The sequence below is a fragment of the Scyliorhinus torazame genome, chromosome 9, assembly GCF_047496885.1.
Source record: "Scyliorhinus torazame isolate Kashiwa2021f chromosome 9, sScyTor2.1, whole genome shotgun sequence".
In the NCBI taxonomy this organism is placed as follows: domain Eukaryota; kingdom Metazoa; phylum Chordata; class Chondrichthyes; order Carcharhiniformes; family Scyliorhinidae; genus Scyliorhinus; species Scyliorhinus torazame.
In genome coordinates this window covers 20,628,296-20,648,719 of record NC_092715.1, presented here as the reverse complement: position 1 = coordinate 20,648,719, position 20,424 = coordinate 20,628,296, and the positions used below count along the sequence as shown (strand labels likewise).

General features: G+C 47.9%; 1 protein-coding gene across 1 annotated transcript in view; it reads left to right on the top strand.

Annotated features, from left to right (window-relative positions):
- The window catches only part of poln (polymerase (DNA directed) nu), a 459,972-nt gene extending 443,132 nt beyond the window's left edge, over positions 1-16,840 (top strand). Inside the window, exons 15-17 of the mRNA XM_072517547.1 lie at positions 11,060-11,127; positions 15,627-15,688; positions 15,803-16,840. Of these exons, the coding sequence (XP_072373648.1) occupies positions 11,060-11,127; positions 15,627-15,688; positions 15,803-15,886 (214 nt within the window). The 3' untranslated portion in view covers positions 15,887-16,840. The remainder of the gene's footprint in view (positions 1-11,059; positions 11,128-15,626; positions 15,689-15,802) is intronic.
- The last annotated feature ends 3,584 nt before the right edge of the window (positions 16,841-20,424 follow it).

Below are 20,424 nucleotides of genomic sequence, written 5' to 3'. Positions count from 1 at the left end.
CTGATGGTAATGCAGCGCAAAGAACTCTTATCAGCTGTGACAAGGAGAATAACAGAAATAGCCAAACTATAAAAGTTTTGCACATTTTCCATTTAATCAACAGCATATATCACAAATGTCACCAAATTCAAGGACATTTGAGCTTGGATCCCACAACTGCCACAGGTCACACTTAAAGTTGGTAATTTCACACTTTGAGAAGCACTGCTTTTATCTCTTCACATCTTCATTTATTGCCAGTTTTTACTCATTTTGATGAAGGTTGCTCTGCTGTATGGTGACTCCTTCACCATGTATTGCACAGCTCAAATATATGAATGGTATTCTTGGGTGTTAGGCAAGGCTGCCCTCCACTGTCGCTAGGTTCAGGGATACTTTTCTCTATGTGCTTAGCTCAGTGGGTAAGAATCTCACCTCTGAACTGGAAAGTCTTGGGTTTAAGACCTACATCAGGCATGTAATCCAGGGGGACATACCAGTGTAGTACTGAGGGAGTGCTACTGAGGGAGTACTTGTGGGCAGCACGGTAGCACAGTGGATAGCACTGTGACTTCACAGCACCAGGGTCCCAGGTTCGATTCCCCGCTGGGTCACTGTCTGCGTGGACTCTGCACGTTCTCCTTGTTCCTGCGTGGGCTTCGTCCGTGTGCTCTGGTTTCCTCCCACAGTCCAAAGATGTGCAGGTTAGATGGATTGGCCATGCTAACTTGCCCTTAGTGTCCAAATAGGTTCGGAGGGTTATTGGGTTATGGGGAATGAGGGCTTAAGTGGGTGGGTGCAGACTCGATGGGCTGAATGGCCTCCTTCTGCACTGTATGTTCTATGTTCTATGCTGCAGTGTCGAGGTACCATCCTTTTGATCAGACATGGGACGTAAAGAGCTTTAAGGAGTTTGCCACCACCTTCTGAAGGGCAATTAGTGATGGACAACAAATATTGGCCTTGCCAGTGACGCTCACATCCTCTGAAAGAATAAAACAAAAGTTCTTAGCTTGTGAAAGGCACTATAACAATGACATTCTTTCTGTCTTTCTTTTTTCTCTGACAATCTGAATGCAGCAGAACCAGCTGAACAATTTGCTTGAAACCCAGCTGAGAAAAGACCCTTTACCTCGACCATTATTCACTCTGTAATAAGCTACGTAATTACAGTAGCCAATGTTTTTTCTTTATTCTTTCATGGGATTGGATATCTCTGGCAAGGCCAGCATTTGTTGCCCATCTCTGGTTGGCCTTGAATGGAGTGGCTTGCTGGGCCATTTCAGAGGGCAGTTAAGAGTCTGCCACAATACTGTGGGTCTGGAGTCACACACGCCCGGAAGGTAAGGATGGCAGATCATCATGGAGCCCCAATCCAATTCTGTGGCCATCGGGTACTTAAATGTCTGGTGTCGGTTCTCCCATCCCTTTAAAGGTGGTGATCCCACCTGTTGGAGGGCCGGAGCCTCTTCAGTCTCAATAGTGCCATCTGGAACAGTGATCAGTGTTGGAACTACAACCATCCAACAACAGCATCATGGACATGGACGCCACCAAGGAATCAGGATGAGAGGGTTTGGAGTTGCTGAAGCTTGTCAGGCAGGTCTGTCAGGGGTGGGTGAGCTATTGGTGAGGGTATTTGCGCAGGGGCAGCCATTGCCATTGGTGGGGGTAAGTGCCCTTCATGGGCTACAAAGTGTCCAATCAGTGTTCCCCCCCCCCCAACCCCTGAGCCCGCACGGGCGTCTGTGATGATACAGCACATGGTAAGTGCCAAGTTGTCCAAATTCCAAAGGGAAACTTGAACAAGCTACCACAACAATTTGCAATTTGTATATTATGAGGAGTTATCTGAAGCTAAAAGAGGTAAATTTCAGACCACTTGTGAAGATTTGAAATATTAAATTTAAACAGTTATTAAACTAAATAAAAAAGTTACAAAAACTTAAGAACATCTTTACATTGTTTACAGTACTTCTACAAACATTTCCTAAAAGATTTTCTCATCGGTAAATTTAGAGCTAAACCCCCTTTTGATGGCAACAGTCCTCATAGATTTTTAATCTATAAAAAATTTCGTATTATTACTACAAAATGCACTGCTGCTGTAGGGGAAATCTTACACAGGTTTTTTTCCTCCTCTTTCATTCGATACTTGAGAAGCCACAGCTTGTCTCAAAAGCTTTGAAGACCAAACCACATTTCTGTAAAAGTAGCAGCAGCTGGTTTTCACAAGTTTGTCTCTAGCACATGCTGTCTTGTCAAGATCGCATAGCCACAAACAAGTCTTCAATTCCTCTTTAAATATGTTTTTTTCTTTGGTATTTCTATTATTTCTACAGTTCTTCAGAAGTTCCCCTTCCTGGAATTTACCAATCTCCTCGATGTCTACTCTATTGTCATAAATGTAAACATACTACTTTGCCTCATCCACTTGCCATCTCCCAATTGTATATGTTTCTTTTTAAATACAAGTGAACTTTAAATTGCTTCCCTTATCTGCCTAATATAAATTCTTATTCATGCTGCCCCCTGTACTCCATCTTTGCTCCATTCAGTTCCACTTCAACCACTTGCCTTCACAAGTATCCCTTATTGATAATTTGACCCTTGCAGTCTGTCTTCAGTTGATTATACCAGTCACACCCGTACACAAGCTTGTTGCACAGTATATGACACTGATATTGAAAAAAATATTGAGAAATCTAATTTTCTCGCTCGGCTGCAAGGTTTCACTGGTTGATTTCCTCATGCAGCAGAGCTCCCCCCACCTTCCCACTGCTGGTAAAATCCCTTCATTGGCCTTTTTAAAAATAAATTTATGGGATGTGGGCACCACTGGCCCGGCCAGTCTTTATTACCCGTGCCTCTGAATTCCATTGCACCAGGAAAGTGACCGACACTCCACACTCCATTTCCCCTCCTAATTCTCAAAATCCCCATCCCCACCACTGCCCACTTACTCCCGAGGGACCCATTAAATTCCATCCGTAGTCGGTAAACACCAGGGCAGCCACAGTCCGAAAGGAAGAGGGAAAATCCACGAGATGGTCATCGCCCGACTCTCTTCACATACCAGGGGCTGGATTCTCCGTCCCGCAGCACCACATTTCCGTTTCACCCCGCCGGTGGGATGCTCCGTTACGTCGGCCAGTCAATGGGTTCCCCATTGTGGGGCGGCCCCACGCCGTCGGAAAACTCCCAGACTGCCGGAAAAATGGAGCATCCCGCCGGCGGGGAATCCAGCCCCAGTTATCAGTTCATGATTGGCACTGGTAGGGATGAGAAAAAGGACAGGTTTGTCAGGGATGGGTGAGCTATTGCCTCTTTATTGCAGTTGGCAGGGTGGGGTAAAAAAGGAGTTCTTGCGGTGCAGTGGGACTTGAACCCAGATAGCACCTCTGCTTCCAAGCCACAAGCTCTGGGTTCGAGTCCCACTCCAGGACTTGATGCCCAAGGAAGGCGAGTTCATAACGTAGCCATTCAGATTGAGAATCAACTTGTAGATCCTTTCAACATGTGGCAGGTGGTAAGAGTGGGAGAGGTGCCTGGTCAGCCGCCGTGTCAGGGAAAGGAATTGGCGTCAATAGGCTCCAATAGGCATGTAGAAGTGTATCTTACCACAGAAACCTGGACGGCTGGTCTGGGTCAGCTTGGTGGCAACAGCATGGCGTTTGATCCCTGTTCTAATGGATTTGGCACATCTCATTGCCATACCCTTGGTGGAGATCATGGCGCTGTGGTTTGGACATGCCTTTGGCTGAGAATTCAAGAAGAAAGTGGATTAGGAAGGTAAGATATTCTGTATTTACATTAAATCAAGAAACACAAATTCGGAACAGAAACAGAAAATGCTGGAAAATCTCAAAGGGTCTGACAGTATTGGTGGAGTGAGAACAGAACGAACATTTTGAGTGATGGAAATGAGGCTATGACAGGTAAGGACCGTGAGACAATTGTAATCACTAAGGAGGTAGTAATGGGCAAGCTAATGGGGCTAAAGGTAGACAAGTCTCCTGGCCCTGATGGAATGCGCCCCAAAGTGCTAAACGAGATGGCTATGAAATGAAAATGGCTTATTGTCACAAGTAGGCTTCAAATGAAGTTACTGTGAAAAGCCCCTAGTCGCCACGTTCCGGTGCCTGTTCGGGGAGGCTGTTACGGGAATTGAACCGTGCTGCTGGCCTGCCTTGGTCTGCTTTCAAAGCCAGCGATTTAGCCCTGTGCTAAACCAGCCCCTAATCTGCTCTCGTCATGCTCTTTTATGCCGTGCCTCATCCCTCCACGTGCTCTTTTGTCCGGTGTCTCCGCTCTTCTCATGCTCTTTTCTGCACGAGAGAGAAAGGAATAAAGAAAATATGCAGAGTGAGATGAAGTGGGATGAGAGGAGGCTCGTGTGGAGCATAGTCACCACTATCGACCCATTTGGCTGAATGCCCTGTAAATTCTATTGCAGAGTTTTCCCAAGGTGACAAGAGAGGAGAGTACTGATGGTGTCAGGGCAGCATGTGTCTTTCTACACTACGGTATATTTGGGCAAAGCTCATGACCCTGAATCTGCCATGCATTCTACGAGATTATATATGGAATTTACTGTTTAGCCTTTCCATATCTGACAAATCATTAACACGCTTCCATTCGCTGGTGATATTGAACTTAAAGTTGAGGATGTCCCGAAATTAAGAGAGTCAAAGCAGCTGATCGAACGTGCAGAATGACTCGCTCGTGCTTTCCAAAGAGTGGCTGAAGATAACAAGAAGAATTGATGTACCTTCTGGTTTGGGAAGCAAAAATGTGACAGAATTCAATTACTTGGGCAGCCCTTTCAATCAAACTAACAACTGCTCGGGGAAGATAAAGAGAAGAGTAAGCTGGATACGGAATGACGGCTGCTTTGCTGAACGTTCCGAAAGACACTGACGTCACGCCCAGTAACCTGGACGAGACCGATGCAGATCAGCATCTTCCCAGCCTTCAACTATTAAGGTTGGCAGTTGGCATTTGAAGAGTGTTTGAAACTAACTTCTTATGTCAGATGCTACAAGTGAGCTGGAAAGGTCATATTGTTCAAAGGATCTTAGGGTCATCGGTATAAAAATAGAGCTCACAGTTCTCTGCGACCCACTCTCACTAGACCTCCGTTCTGTCAGCTATGACTCAGTGGTACCTCTCCCTTCTCAAACATGCTGCATATTCATGTACCAACAGTGTTTCTCATTCCTAAAGGTTATCCTTGTGGTACACAGGTGGGCCGAGAGACACCTGCAAATGTTGCTATTTGGAAAAATGTCATTTCTGACCTCCTGAGGCTCTCAGCCTCTCTCAGGGAGCTCCGCAGACTGAGGCAGCAGTTATTTGAGATGCGCCTAGACACCTGTCAGATACCAGTCATGTCCCCCCCCCCCCCCCCCCCCACCCCCTTCCCCCTCCTCCGAGCAGGTTTGAATCTGAGATTTTGTGAGGTACTGGCCTTAATGTGGGCAGATTGAACAAGGGTTCCGCCAGTTCGAGACTCTAAAGGTTTGCCTGGGGTTTATTGCAGCGTTCCTCTCTTGTCTTCTGGACTTAGACCGCTTTGACCTTGATGTCTGTCTGAATCAGCAAACCAACCTGACAGAAATAGCCCCCGTCTGTCCTTTAAAAAATAGTCATACAATCAGAAAAGAGTGACAGAACATAAAGAGGCCATTCGACCCATCATAGAACATAGAGCATAGAAAAATACAGCACAGAGCAGGCCCTTCGGCCTACCATGTTGTGCCGAACCTTTGTCCCAGATTAATCATAGATTATCATAGAATTTACAGTGCAGAAGGAGGCCATTTGGCCCACTGAGTCTGCACCAGCTCTTGGAAAGAGCACCCTACCCAAGGTCAGCACCTCCACCCAACACTAAGGGCAATTTTGGACACTAAGGGCAATTTATCATGGCCAATCCACCTAACCTGCACATCTTTGGACTGTGGGAGGAAACCGGAGCACCCGGAGGAAACCCACGCACACACGGGGAGGATGTGCAGACTCCGCACAGACAGTGACCCAAGCCGGAATCGAACCTGGGACCCTGGAGCTGTGAAGCAATTGTGCTATCCACAATGCTACCGTGCTGCCCTTAAGAACAAATTAATCTACACTATATCATTCTACCATAATCCATGTACCTATCCAATAGCTGCTTGAAGGTCCCTAATGTTTCCGACTCAACTACTTCCACAGGCAGTGCATTCCATGCCCCCACTACTCTCTGGGTAAAGAACCTACCTCTGACATCCCCCCTATATCTTCCACCATTCACCTTAAATTTATAACCTCATCCTTGTAATGGTTTGTTCCACCTGGGGAAAAAGTCTCTGACTGTCTACTCTATCTATTCCCCATATCATCTTATAAACCTCTATCAAGTCGCCCCTCATCCTTCTCCGTTCTAATGAGAAAAGGCCTAGCACCCTCAACCTTTCCTCGTAAGATCTACTCTCCATTCCAGGCAACATCCTGGTAAATCTCCTTTGCACCTTTTCCAAAGCTTCCACATCCTTCCTAAAATGAGGCGACCGGAACTGTACACAGTACTCCAAATGTGGCCGTACCAAAGTTTTGTACAGCTGCATGATCACCTCACGGCTCTTAAATTCAATCCCTCTGTTAATGAACGCTAGCACACCATAGGCCTTCTTCACAGCTCTATCCACTTGAGTGGCAACTTTCAAAGATGTATGAACATAGACCCAAGATCTCTCTGCTCCTCCACATTGCCAAGAACTCTACCATTAACCCTGAATTCCGCATTCATATTTGTCCTTCGGAAATGGACAACCTCACACTTTTCAGGGTTAAACTCCATCTGCCACTTCTCAGCCCAGCTCTGCATCCTATCTATGTCTCTTTGCAGCTGACAACAGCCCTCCTCACTATCCACAACTCCACCAATCTTTGTATCGTCTGCAAATTTACTGACACACCCTTCAACTCCCTCATCCAAGTCATTAATGAAAATCACAAACAGCAGAGGACCCAGAACTGATCCCTGCGGTACGCCACTGGTAACTCGGATCCAGGCTGAATATTTGCCATCCACCACCACTCTCTGACTTCTATCGGTTAGCCAGTTCGTTATCCAACTGGCCAAATTTCCGACTATCCCATGCCTCCTTACTTTCTGAAGAAGCCTACCATGGGGAACCTTATCAAATGCCTTACTAAAATCCATGTACATTACATCCACTGCTTTACCTTCATCCACATGCTTGGTCACCTCCTCAAAGAATTCAATAAGACTTGTAAGGCAAGACCTACCCCTCACAAATCCGTGCTGACTCTCCCTAATCAAGCAGTGTCTTTCCAGATGCTCAGAAATCCTATCCTTCAGTACCCTTTCCATGACTTTGCCTTCCACCGAAGTAAGACTAACTGGCCTGTAATTCCCAGGGTTATCCCTAGTCCCTTTTTTGAACAGGGGCACGACATTCGCCATTCTCCAATCCCCTGGTACCACCCCTGTTGACAGTGAGGACGAAAAGATCATTGCCAACGGCTCTGCAATTTCATCTCTTGCTTCCCATAGAATGTTTGAATCAAAGCTATAATGAAGTCAGGAGCTGAGTGTCCGTGAGCAGGATATTGCTGAGTGAGTGCCGCTATATAGCAATGTTGATGACTCCTTCCATCACTTTGCTGATGATGGAGAGCAGACTGATAGGACGCTAATTGGTTGGGTTGGATTTGACCTGTTCCTTGTGTACAGGACACACCTGGGCAATTTTCCACATTGCCGGGTAGATGTCAGTGTTGTAGCTGTTCTGGAACAGCTGGCTAGGGATGCGGCAAGTTCTGGATCACAAGTCTTCAGTACTATTGCCGGAATATTGTCAGGGCCCACAGTCTTTGCAGTATCCAGTGCCTTCAGCCATTTCTTGATGTCACGTGGAGTGAATCGTATTGGCTGAAGACCGACATCTGTGATGCTGGGGACCTCCGGAGGAGACCGAGATGGATCATCCACTCGGCACTTCTGGCTGAAGATTGTTGCGAATGCTTCAACCTTGTTTTTTGCACTGATGTGCTGGGCACCTCCATCATTGAGGATGGGGATATTTATGGAGCCTCCTCCTCCAGTGTGTTTAATTGTCCACCACCATTCACGGCTGGATGTGGCAGGACTGCAGAGCTTCGATCTGACGTGTTGGTTGTGGAATTGCTTAGCTCTGTCTATTACTTGCTGCTTATGCTGTTTGGCAACACAAGTAGTCCGGATACGGACCTAGGAAGTGTAGAAGGTTTTAGTTTAGACGGGCAGCATGGTCGGCACAGGCTTGGAGGGCCGAAGGGCCTGTTCCTGTGCTGTACTTTTCTTTGTTCTTTGTAGTCCTGAATTGTAGCTTCACCAGGTTGACACCTCATTTTTCGATATACCTGATGTTGCTCTACTGCAGTCTTCATTGAACCTCTTCATTTGGCCCCTCAAGTCTGTTCTATCATTTAATTGACACCCAGCCCAACAAAAATCTTCTTAATCTTTTCTAAATGAGGGAATACAAGTCTCAGCTATATAACCAGCCCTCATTAATTAAACCCTTTTTAGTACCAGTATCATTCTGGTGAATCTATCCTGCAGCCCATCCAAGGCCAATATATGCAAAGTAAAAGAATATAAGATACTCTGTGGAATGGGGATTAATACTGAACATCAATTCAATGTTGAACACGTGGAACAGGGCATAAACTATCTAAAATGATAAGTTGAGGACTGATATCAGAAAGTGCTCCTTTGTGCAATGAGCAATAACTGGAATGTTCTCTAACAACTTTCCTTTAAGCACATAAGTGGCCACCCATTGAATGAACAGGCTGCTCACAACTGTGTCAGCTCATCGACAGCAATTTCCAGCATGATGTTAAACCCAACTGACCGTACTCAACCAGCCCGTTTTGCAAAACTCAGAACATAGGGTTGGATTCTGCGCAGCCCCGTGCGGGCCTGGCGCCGATCCGGCGATCCTCCGGGACCCAAGAGGGGGTCCGGCCGGGGGTGCCATTGCTAGAGGCTCGTCCAGCGATCCTCTGCTCCCAGCTGGCTGAGTTCTTGATGCCGTGGTTCTAACCAGCCTGGTGGGGGGTGGGGGGATCGGGCATGGTGGGGGGGGGGAGCCTTATGGTTGGCCGGGGGACAGATCGGGCCGGTCTGATGCAAGGGCGCGCGGCCGATCGGGGGGGCCTAAAAACGGAAGTGCGGGGGCATGTACCCGCAGTTGAAGCTGCGTGAATTACTCCAGGGCCCTGTCAGCCCCCTGAAGGTTTATATTTTTTTGAGGAAACTCCGGAGTGCAACACCAGCGTTATTACACCGGCGTGGGGCATAGCCCCATTTTGTGAGAATCCAGCCCATAATGTTTAACGTTGGGTGTCTTTCGGCGGTTGGACAGCACTTGCCGAACAATCCTGAGTGTGCCGAGAATTACACTAAAAAAGTTTAACATTATCAGTTGGGCTCACAATGTGGCTCACGCCTGCTTGCGAGAAGCCGCATGTATTAATACACAAGGACATGTTCTCTGCAGGCAAAAGGAAATTTGGCATTCTTGTGTCTGTCCTGATGAGTGCAAGATGCAAAGCTTCGACAACATGCCTCTTCTTTTCACCTATACTCAAGTTACTTCATAACTTAAAACATACGCGGTCGACATAGGCAAAGAAAGTACTGTTAAGTGGAGTTTAGAGCCAGTGAGTACAAAGAGAGTTCTGAGGGTAAGTTGGGCTCCAAGTAGCACAGTCGGGGGCAAAAACTCTGCAATCAGTCAAAGAGTACTTGATTCCTCAATGTGCCAATTCTAGGATTTTACAGGAGGGTTAACCTGCTTCCATCGCTCTTTAAGGCAGCACATTCCAGATCGGAACAATTCACGGTATAAAAACACTTCTCCTCTGTGGTGAATGTATTCACCTAATGCATGCATGATACTGTAACCTGATCTATGACCTGGAAGTGGTGATACAAGCTGCTTCCATGTACTGTACTGTAACCCCGGTGGGCTCCGCCTTCACCGGGGCCATCTATAGACCGGCCGCCTATTGGCGGCATTCATCTGTACAGCCAACTCTGGCTAGGCAAGTTCATGACTAATAAAGTCTAATGTTCACTCGCTCTCTCTGCCTCTCGGTGAATTGAAGGTACATCATCCTCATCTTGTCTCAGGTTATTCAGTCAATTATTTAAAAACCTATTTCCTCTGATTACTGACCCTTCTGCCAGTGAAAACCCTTTCTCCTTATTCACCCGATTATCACCTGACTCATTTTCAAACCACCTCTTAAATCTCTCCTTATTATTCTCTGCTTTAAGAACGATCCCAGCTTCTCTCGTCTCACCACCTGACAGAGTTCAGCTGAACAGCATTTGTTTACATCGAGAAATTGGGTATCTTCCTGAATGACCTACTGAATTGACTATTGTGCTTGCAGGAAACCTCCTCCCATCATCCATATGAATTAGGCCGGCATGGTAGCATAATGCTTAGCTCTGTTGCTTCACAGTGCCAGGGTCCCAGGTTCGATTCCCGCTTAGGTCAATGTCTTGCGGAGTCTGCACATTCTCCCCGTGTCTGCGTGGGTTTCCTCCGGGTGCTCCGGTTTCCTCCCACAAGTCCCGAAAGAAGTGCTTGTTAGGTGATTTGGACATTCTGGATTCTCCCGCTGTGTACCCGAACAGGTGCCGGAATGTGGCGACTGGGGGCTTTTCACAGTAACTTCATTGCAGTTTTAATGTAAGCCTACTTGTGGCACTAATAAAGATTATTATTATTACCATCTAACCACCCCACTTGCAGAACTACAACTCAGCAATTGCCCTCGAAAACACTTGCTCAGGCTACCTTTCAAACCTTCCTTACACCTGTCTTGTTTGTGAGGAAATAGGCAAACTGGGCAGTGAGGTATGGGATATCTCAGATCAATACATTAGATATCAGTGGGATAACCGTGCTCAAAGAGAATGCTAAACAGATTTTGCATCTATCTAGAACACCCATGTTCATAAAATATACGACTAATTGTTTCAGTCTAAACTTACCTGAACTCTCTGTTCCAGGTTAGTAGCTCAGATTCATGATGAGCTGCTGTTTGAGGTTGAAGATTCCCAGATTCAGGAACTAGCAGGTCAGTTTATTCTCAAACCCTGGATACCATTCAAGTTTGCAAGTTGAACCTCAACGCCCCTTCCAGTGACTGGCACTTAATGTGTAATTGCAGTAGAGTCACTGCTATCAGTTAAAGAGGAGCTGGTGTTGCTTGTGCTTGTGTTAGAATAAAATGTTGAGCGACTGATAGTTAAGTCAAAAGAGTGAAGGAAGAGGAAATGCCATCCTGCGCATGCGCGGGGAACGTCTTACGCACGCCGGCCCCTCTCCAACATGGAGCCGGTGTTCTGGGGCCACACGCGGAAGGAGGTAGGCCTGGGGGGGGGGGGAGAGAGGCCGCCCCGCCGATTGGTGGGCCCCGATCGCTGGCCAGACCCCATCGGAGGCCACCCCGATGAAAAAGCCCCCCTACCCCCCTCCCCACAGGCCGCCCCCCCCCCCAGCATTCCTGCAGAGTTCCCGCCGGCAGCGACCAGGGGTGGACAGCGCCGGCGGGAACCTGTCGTGTCGTAGCGGCCGCTCGCGCTCGGCCCATCCGGGCCGGAGAATCGCCGCTCACCGGCTCTCCGAGCGGCCCGGTGCGAATGGAGCCGATGTGCAGGGGTCGGGGCGGCGTGGCTTGATTTGCGCGACGCCTCGGCGATTCTTCCACCCGGCGTGGGGGGTGGGGGAGAATAGTGCCGTTTGTTCTTTCATTCTCTGCCAGCTTCTGCTTTAAGGAGAGTGGCTGTAGGCTAGAGTCTAGATTGTGCATTGTGGAAGGGCTTTAAAGTTGTCTGCCGCAGAGCAGAGGACACTGGTCGTAGTCGGTGGGCCTGAAGAAAGGGCAATTGCCGGGGTGTAGTTTGACATTGTGCGAGGAAGTGAGACCCCGCTGAGCTGGGGGTTCCCTGTGACATGTGTGTCAACCCCCTCTCCAACCCCCCCACAACACCATCCCCACATCACTCTCACCCCCTCACCACCTTCACACTCACACCACTCTCACTCCCACACACACCCTCACACACACACCACCCTCACCCCCACGCCATCCACACCCCCACTCCATCACGACCCGCGATGCAAGCAGGCGCCTTGTCTTGTGTGCTGCAGGAGCCTCTGGTGATGGGGGCGGGCCCTTCTGGCACCCCCCGCCCCCGACTCCAGCCACAGCCGGAACCCCAGGTGTTGACCAGCGACGAAGACGGCACCGACACAGCCGAGGACAGGGGTCATCGACCCCGGAGCTCTGGTGCAGGGATAACACTGACTTCCCGTCACAGCAGTCTCCAACACCCTCCACCATCCCAGAGACACTCACTACAGGTGGGCACTTTAGTGAAAAGGCTCCTGGGACATTATCTTGGCGCACCACACATGTGCTCCAATACGTCAGGTGGCGATAGGAACTCCCGAGGGAGTGCCTCGCCCCACGACCCCATCTCACCGTCGGGCAGCCCGAGGAAGGGGGGATGATGGGGCCCATGCCGGAACACCACAGCATCTCACCTTCCACTCCTGCCCTGTCACCTGGTGCACCACATGGGCAGCACCACGCCACCTGGAGCCGAGCAGTAGCTGGGCTCATCCAGGCCCGGTCGCCCCAGAAGATGGCTGACAATGGGGACCCAGATCACAGGGTGGGAATCATGGCAGGCCACCTCTACTCTTGATGTACCATCTGGGATCCACCTAGACAAAGTGTTAGGGCCCATAAGGCCAGAAAGGTAGACACCAGTTAAGTTGGCATGGATGCAGGGCACAGTATAGCATTAGGGCCCAGGGCACAAAGCTGTATATATATTTTCACATTCAACACTTGTGCACAATATTACAACCTGCCTCGGTGCTCTGTCAGAAGAGTGTGAGGGGTGGGCTGGGCTGGCTGGTTGCAGGGGGGAGGGGAGAATCGGGGTGGCCTTGACCCAGGGAACATACTTCAGTCGGCACTCACTGCTCCTATTTTCGATGATTCTTTGTTCGTCGTCCTCATGAAATCTTTTTTTAAAATAAATTTAGAGTGCATAATTTTTTTTCCCAATTAAGCGGCAATTTAGCGCAGCCAATTCACCTATCCTGTACATCTTTGGGTTGTAGGGATTGTAGTGATCTGTACATCTGTACATACATCTGCACTTACACCAGGCACTACAGCACAGATGTAACAACCACAGCATCACTAGAGGGCAGCATCAGAGACGGGTATAAAGGATCCAGCCCAAGGGAGGATCCGCCTCTCTCAGAAGCACAGGGCTAGTGAGCAGCAGCAGACAGAGACAGCTCAGCATAGGCAGTTTACCTTAGCTTCACTGGTCATACCTCTTGACTGTATTATATCTAGTTAAGCTCTGGAAACAGAATGAACCCACTGAATAAAGTATTTGTGTTAACTGGAAGTCTACAATCTTTATTCAGACTTAGAGAATAACATAGGGATGAGACCCACGCAGCCACGGGGAGAATGTGCAAACTCCACATGGACGTATTAGTGAGAGGCAGCACGGTTTTGTGAAGGGGAGGTCGTGTCTCACTAACTTGATAGAGTTTTTCGAGGAGGTCACTAAGATGATTGATGCAGGTAGGGCAGTAGATGTTGTCTATATGGACTTCAGTAAGGCCTTTGACAAGGTCCCTCATGGTAGACTAGTACAAAAGGTGAAGTCACACGGGATCAGGGGTGAACTGGCAAGGTGGATACAGAACTGGCTAGGCCATAGAAGGCAGAGGGTAGCAATGGAGGGATGCTTTTCTAATTGGAGGGCTGTGACCAGTGGTGTTCCACAGGGATCAGTGCTGGGACCTTTGCTCTTTGTAGTATATATAAATGATTTGGAGGAAAATGTAACTGGTCTGATTAGTAAGTTTGCAGACGACACAAAGGTTGGTGGAATTGCGGATAGCGATGAGGACTGTCTGAGGATACAGCAGGATTTAGATTGTCTGGAGACTTGGGCGGAGAGATGGCAGATGGAGTTTAACCTGGACAAATGTGAGGTAATGCATTTTGGAAGGGCTAATGCAGGTAGGGAATATACAGTGAATGGTAGAACCCTCAAGAGTATTGAAAGTCAAAGAGATCTAGGAGTACAGGTCCACAGATCACTGAAAGGGGCTACACAGGTGGAGAAGGTAGTCAAGAAGGCATACGGCATGCTTGCCTTCATTGGCCGGGGCATTGAGTATAAGAATTGGCAAGTCATGTTGCAGCTGTATAGAACCTTAGTTAGGCCACACTTGGAGTATAGTGTTCAATTCTGGTCGCCACACTACCAGAAGGATGTGGAGGCTTTAGAGAGGGTGCAGAAGAGATTTACCAGAATGTTGCCTGGTATGGAGGGCATAAGCTATGAGGAGCGATTGAATAAACTCGGTTTGTTCTCACTGGAACGAAGGAGGTTGAGGGGCGACCTGATAGAGGTATACAAAATTATGAGGGGCATAGACAGAGTGGATAGTCAGAGGCTTTTCCCCAGGGTAGAGGGGTCAATTACTAGGGGGCATAGGTTTAAGGTGAGAGGGGCAAAGTTTAGAGTAGATGTACGAGGCAAGTTTTTTACGCAGAGGGTAGTGGGTGCCTGGAACTCGCTACCGGAGGAGGTAGTGGAGGCAGGGACGATAGGGACATTTAAGGGGCATCTTGACAAATATATGAATAGGATGGGAATAGAAGGATACGGACCCAGGAAGTGTAGAAGATTGTAGTTTAGTCGGGCAGTATGGTCGGCACGGGCTTGGAGGGCCGAAGGGCCTGTTCCTGTGCTGTACATTTCTTTGTTCTTTGTTTTGTTCTTTGACAGTGACCCGGGACCGGGATCGAACCTGGGATCTCGGTGCCGCGAGGCAGCAGTGCTAACCACTGCCATCCCAGTCCTTATGAAGCCATTAATTTTTTCCCAGATCCTAAGAACAATGGAACGGGGATTGGCTTGCCTTCCCACGCCTCTCCACACCCTTTAGCTAAATTCCACACCCATCCACAGGAAAGCAGATCTGCTTCCTGTTCCTCACTTGCTCAACAAGCACTTCCATTGGGAGCTCTGAACACCTTGCTGTCTGTTGCTTCAGTAACATGCCACCCACCAGCCACCTCTAGAAAGGGAACCTTCCCTTCAAAGACTGCAAGCCATCTTCAGTTAGCTGCAGCCCCACCAAACGTTTGCCCTCCCAAAGCACCACCTGTCCAACAAGAGCACACTCAGGGCTGGCATTTCCCTCATTAACGTCGACCTGACCTCCTGCCAACCTGATCAGAGCAGACGCCCTTTCCCCGCTCAATATGTGCTGAAGGTGACAATCCACCAGACTATGATTTTACTGCTAAATACTAATAGTAAAGTTTAGATTTGATGATGTGTGATATCTTTTAGCACCTCCATTAAAACAGTTTGATACAAATTTGTCCTGTTCCTACAGAATTAATATGATCTGAAATCTGCCTCCACTAATTTTCATTAGCAGGATACAATTGACTCGTTGCTAAATTCGAACCAAAGTTTAGTCTGCTTTGGCAACTCGCTGTTCTTTTTCCAATTGTAGGACTTGTTAAAAGCACCATGGAATCGCTGCAATCTGTGGAGGCCCTGGGAGTGTATCTGAAGGTACAGTCCTCCCCTGCAATGCACTAATTTAATTACAGTTTCCCATGAAATTGAAAGAAGTACATGTTGCAAATTATTAATTTGATAACAGGAAATGTGTTCTGTTCTCCACAGGTCCCTTTAAAAGTGTCCCTCTCCTATGGGAAGTCTTGGGGTTCAATGGAAGTGTTGCAAGATGTGGAGACAGCCAGTCGCTAACAGCGTTAATACCTACTTCAGGATATTAGCCAGTGCTTTAAGAAGCACAATCACCTTTCTGCTTCCATTGCTCCTAATGGCGTTATAACTTTCCTTTCTCTTACTTTCTGTAGCTTGGGGCGAAATTAGAAATGCTGAACTGTTTTTATTTAACCAGGTTATATGGATTCTGTTCAATTGAAGTTAATCAGCAGAAATGTTTCTAAGTATCCATATGATAGCACTGTGCATTGAAGCAGATTGTTTCCACATAGTTTGTTTGGAAACACTGAGGTTGAAGGTTTTTGCTGGGAAATAATTAATATCTCCCCTCCTGCGCTTGCTCCTCATCCGTGCAGTGAATGTGGTTGTGTTTGAAAGGGCCACTGCTCAGGACTCCAGCAAAATGTACCTGAATACAGCCCGTTACCCCAATCCGCCTCACCAATTTGGGGCTCCGGCGAAGAGTTGTTTATTCGACGGAAAACCAGGAGAAAGTAAGATTTTGTAAAAAAATTGATGATGTCCCGATATTGCAGTTTCCACGCTCTCCCAATCTCCTGTTTAAAGTTAAAAATTTTGAATTTAAATGTCGAAATAATTTCATCTGGTTAGTGTCATGGTTGCCTTGGGCACACTCAGCTCCGCTGGTCTGATGACTGATTGAGGATTTGGACCAGCGAGAAATGAGGCGACACGGATCCTCCAAGGCTGGTCGCTGGGTATGATATTCCACAGTGGAGAAAACCGGACAGCTTTCCCATCTCACGCCAATTCACATTAATTGAGCGTGTGTAATCTCCTATCTTACGCCAATTCACATTAATTGAGCGTGTGTAATCTCTCTCGGGCAGTCCCTCAGGGTCGAGGATGACTTCCTTCCACTCCGGGGAGGTGGGCTCTGCGGAGGCTGAATAGTCTGATCCTGGATCCGCAGACTCTGCCACAGGTTTGTCATGTGGTGTTTAATGAGGTGGGCGGGTGGGTGGGACGCTCTGGATTCTGCGCTCTCCTTCCGCTGTTTACGCTTGGCCTCCGCTACGGCGTTCGTGGTGATTGGCGCCTTCGCGGATGCTCTTCCTCCAGATTGTGCATTCTAAGGCAAGCCACTCCCACGTGTCAATGGGGCTGTTGCATTTATTTAGGGAGTGTAATATTGGTGTCAGAGTGACAGGTGAATACGGAGTAAATGGCGCAGCGATGTTCTAGCAGTCCAGCCTGCCCTCCCAGACAGTGTGAAATGCTGCCGCAGGGTTCAGAAGCCAGAATGTGGGAAGGAAAGTTGGTGAGAACAGAGAGGAAAGTTTCTGTTATGTTTCAAAAAGCAACGATGAATGAATGCAAGGCACAGAATTGGTGATTCCAGGTAGCATCTGGCTGTGTGACGCACCCCTGCAGCCCTTAAACCTTCCAAGAAAACTAAGTGTAGAAGTCCAGCCTGCAGTGTTAGAATTGATCAGAAATATTCTCAAGTTGCTTCACAACTCCTGTGTTGTGTGTTTAGTGATTTGTTTGTGGTGTAAGTATTTCAGAAAGTTCTCCTCATTAAATCTGCTGACTCGGCTCATTTGTATTCTGGTTGTATTTTACTCTAGTTCCCGCTGATCGACTCTGCCCTCCTTCGAGGTCAGACAAAGTAGAGTAACGAGCAGTACATTCACTGGCATGTAAAGCTTATGGAAACATTATATATAATGACACCGTATCTACAGCACTGAAAAGGCCATTTGTTCCAACAGTTTTATGCAGGTACTTAAGCTCCGCACGAGTCTCTTTCCATTTTTAGGCTCTTTCAGAAGATCTGTGTAGACTCGATGGGCCAAATGGCCTCCTTCTGCACTGAAGGGATTTTATGTACTTATCTAAATGAACCCGCACCAGCCTCCCCGAACAGGCGCCGGAATGTGGCGACTAGGGGCTTTTCACAGTAACTTCATTTGAAGCCTACTTGTGACAATAAGCAATTTTCATTTCATTTTCTTTTTCATGAAATACTTCAACAGGTGAATACTCTAAAACTGTTTCTGCAAAAAACAATTTTTGCATATACAAGCATAATGATTATTAATAATAATAATCTTTATTGTCACAAGTAGGCTTACATTAACACTGCAATGAAGTTACGGCGAAAAGCCCCTCGTCGCCACATTCCGGCACCTGTTCGGGTACACAGAGAGAGCATTCAGAATGTCCAATTCATCTAACAGCGCGTCTTTCGGGATTTGTGGGAGGAAACCGGAGCACCCGGAGGAAACCTACGCAGACACGGGGAGAACGTGCAGACTCCAGACAGACAGTGACCCAACCCGGGAATCAAACTGTGACCCTGGCGCTTTGAAGCAACACTGCTAACCACTGTGCTACCATGCAGTCCATAATTCAGTAATAATGGCACTATTTGCACATTCAATCAAGCTGTGGCTCATGAAGAACTTTACCAAGTTAGCTTCTGAAATACTATTGCCAATTATACACAGGTAGTCAGCACTGTCTCTTTCTATTGAGATGTTACTTGCTGAGCAAGCCGGATTCCAGATGATTACCTGTCTTACTAACCATAAACCTTTTGCTTTTGAAAACGAGGAGAAAGAGCTACTGACCCCAAAAGCCTAGAACTTGAGTAACACCTTTAGGATTTATAAATTATAAGATGTATTAACAAGAAAAAAACATAACCACATAAGATCAAAGTTACACAGTTAAAACAGTCTTACAGAACAAACCCCAAAAAACACTTGGCCAAAACACACAAGTAAACTCTCTTCTTGGAAACAACTCCCTTATAGATTTGTAACTTTTAAAAAATTCAGTAATATTACCCAAAGCAAAAAATTGTTGTCACGTTAAATAAATGTTTACCACACGACTCCTCAAACACTTCCACTAAGATGTGGAAATCCAAAAAGAACGTTCAGAATCTAACTGGTTTCTGGAAACAAAGACTTCTCTAGCTTGAAAATTGGCGACTGCTTCAAATTCAAAACCTTCACGCTTTCTCAGCCCACAGAACTGGGGCGGGGTTCTCCGATCACCGATGCCGAAATCGCGTTCAAAGATCGGCCGGGGAATCCATTTTCGCACCGTTGTTCCGCCCCCTCAAAAATGGCGTACTTGAGTACGCCGCACACCATCGAGGCGGCCTCAGGATGTCCCCGATGGGCCGACTTCCAGACGGCGTAAACCTGGTGTGGCGGCTGCGGACTGTGTCCACATTCGGGGGGGGGAGCCGTTCCACTGGCGGGGGGGCTTCAGCGGGGGCTGGAGGGACTGGTGGGGGTGGTCCAGGGGTGGCAAGGGGTTACAGGGGGACTGTTTTTGGCAGGCCGTGTCTGCGCGCGACTGGTGCCATGTTGTACGGCCTCAGGCCGCCGCCCTGCGTATGCACAGCCATGGACCCGGCCATTCTGCATCCATATCGGCGGGTAAAGGGGCTTTATGTGGCACGGCTGCTAGCCCCTCACCGGTCCCGGCATCGGTGAGGGTTCAGTGCTGCATTTTGTGTTGTAAAATGAGTCGATTTCGGCGGGAGAACAGCTGGTGAGTCAGTTTCAGCGGGAGCAGTGCGGAAGTGGTTGCTGGGAGGTAAGTCTGTCCTTTAAAAGCACTTGTCTTTGCAGGGGCAGGCCAGTCGATTTCGGCGGGAGAACAGCTGGTGAGTCAGTTTCAGCGGGAGCAGTGCGGAAGTGGTTGCTGGGAGGTAAGTCTGTCCTTTAAAAGCACTTGTCTTTGCAGGGACAGGCCAGTCGATTTCGGCGGGAGAACAGCTGGTGAGTCAGTTTCAGCGGGAGCTGAGAATTTTTTTTTTAAAATTAGTGTTTTAGGCGGGAACAGGAAGTCGACCCGCGGACGTCTGGGAAGACCCTCACCAATAAATTCTGGTGGAGAGGAAACCCGAGACACTACACGTGTAGTGTCTCCCACCCGCCCTCCTCCTCTAACCTAATAATAAAACCCATTGGTCTGAGGTAAGTACCATATTTTATTATATTATTATTATTTTTTATAAAAAATTTAATTTAGTTGTTAGCCAGATCTTGGTAGAAAGTTAGAGGAATGGCAGGGAAGGGAGTGCAATGTTCCTCCTGCAGGATGTTTGAGGTGAGGGATGCAGTTAGTGTCCCTGCTGATTTTACCTGCAGGAAGTGCTGCCATCTCCAGCTCCTCCAAGACCGAGTTAGGGAACTGGAGCTGGAGTTGGAAGAACTTCGGATCATTCGGGAGGCAGAAGGGGTCATAGATAGCAGCTTCAGGGAATTAGTTACACCAAAGATTGGAGATAGGTGGGTAACTGTAAGAGGGACTGGGAAAAAGCAGTCAGTGCAGGGATCCCCTGCGGTCGTTCCCCTGAGAAACAAGTATAACGCTTTGGATACTTGTGGGGGGGACGACTTACCAGGGGTAAGCCATGGGGTACGGGCCTCTGGCACGGAGTCTGTCCCTGTTGCTCAGAAGGGAAGGGGGGAGAGGAGCAGAGCATTAGTAATTGGGGACTCGATAGTCAGGGTCACAGATAGGAGATTTTGTGGGAGCGTGAGAGACTCACGTTTGGTATGTTGCCT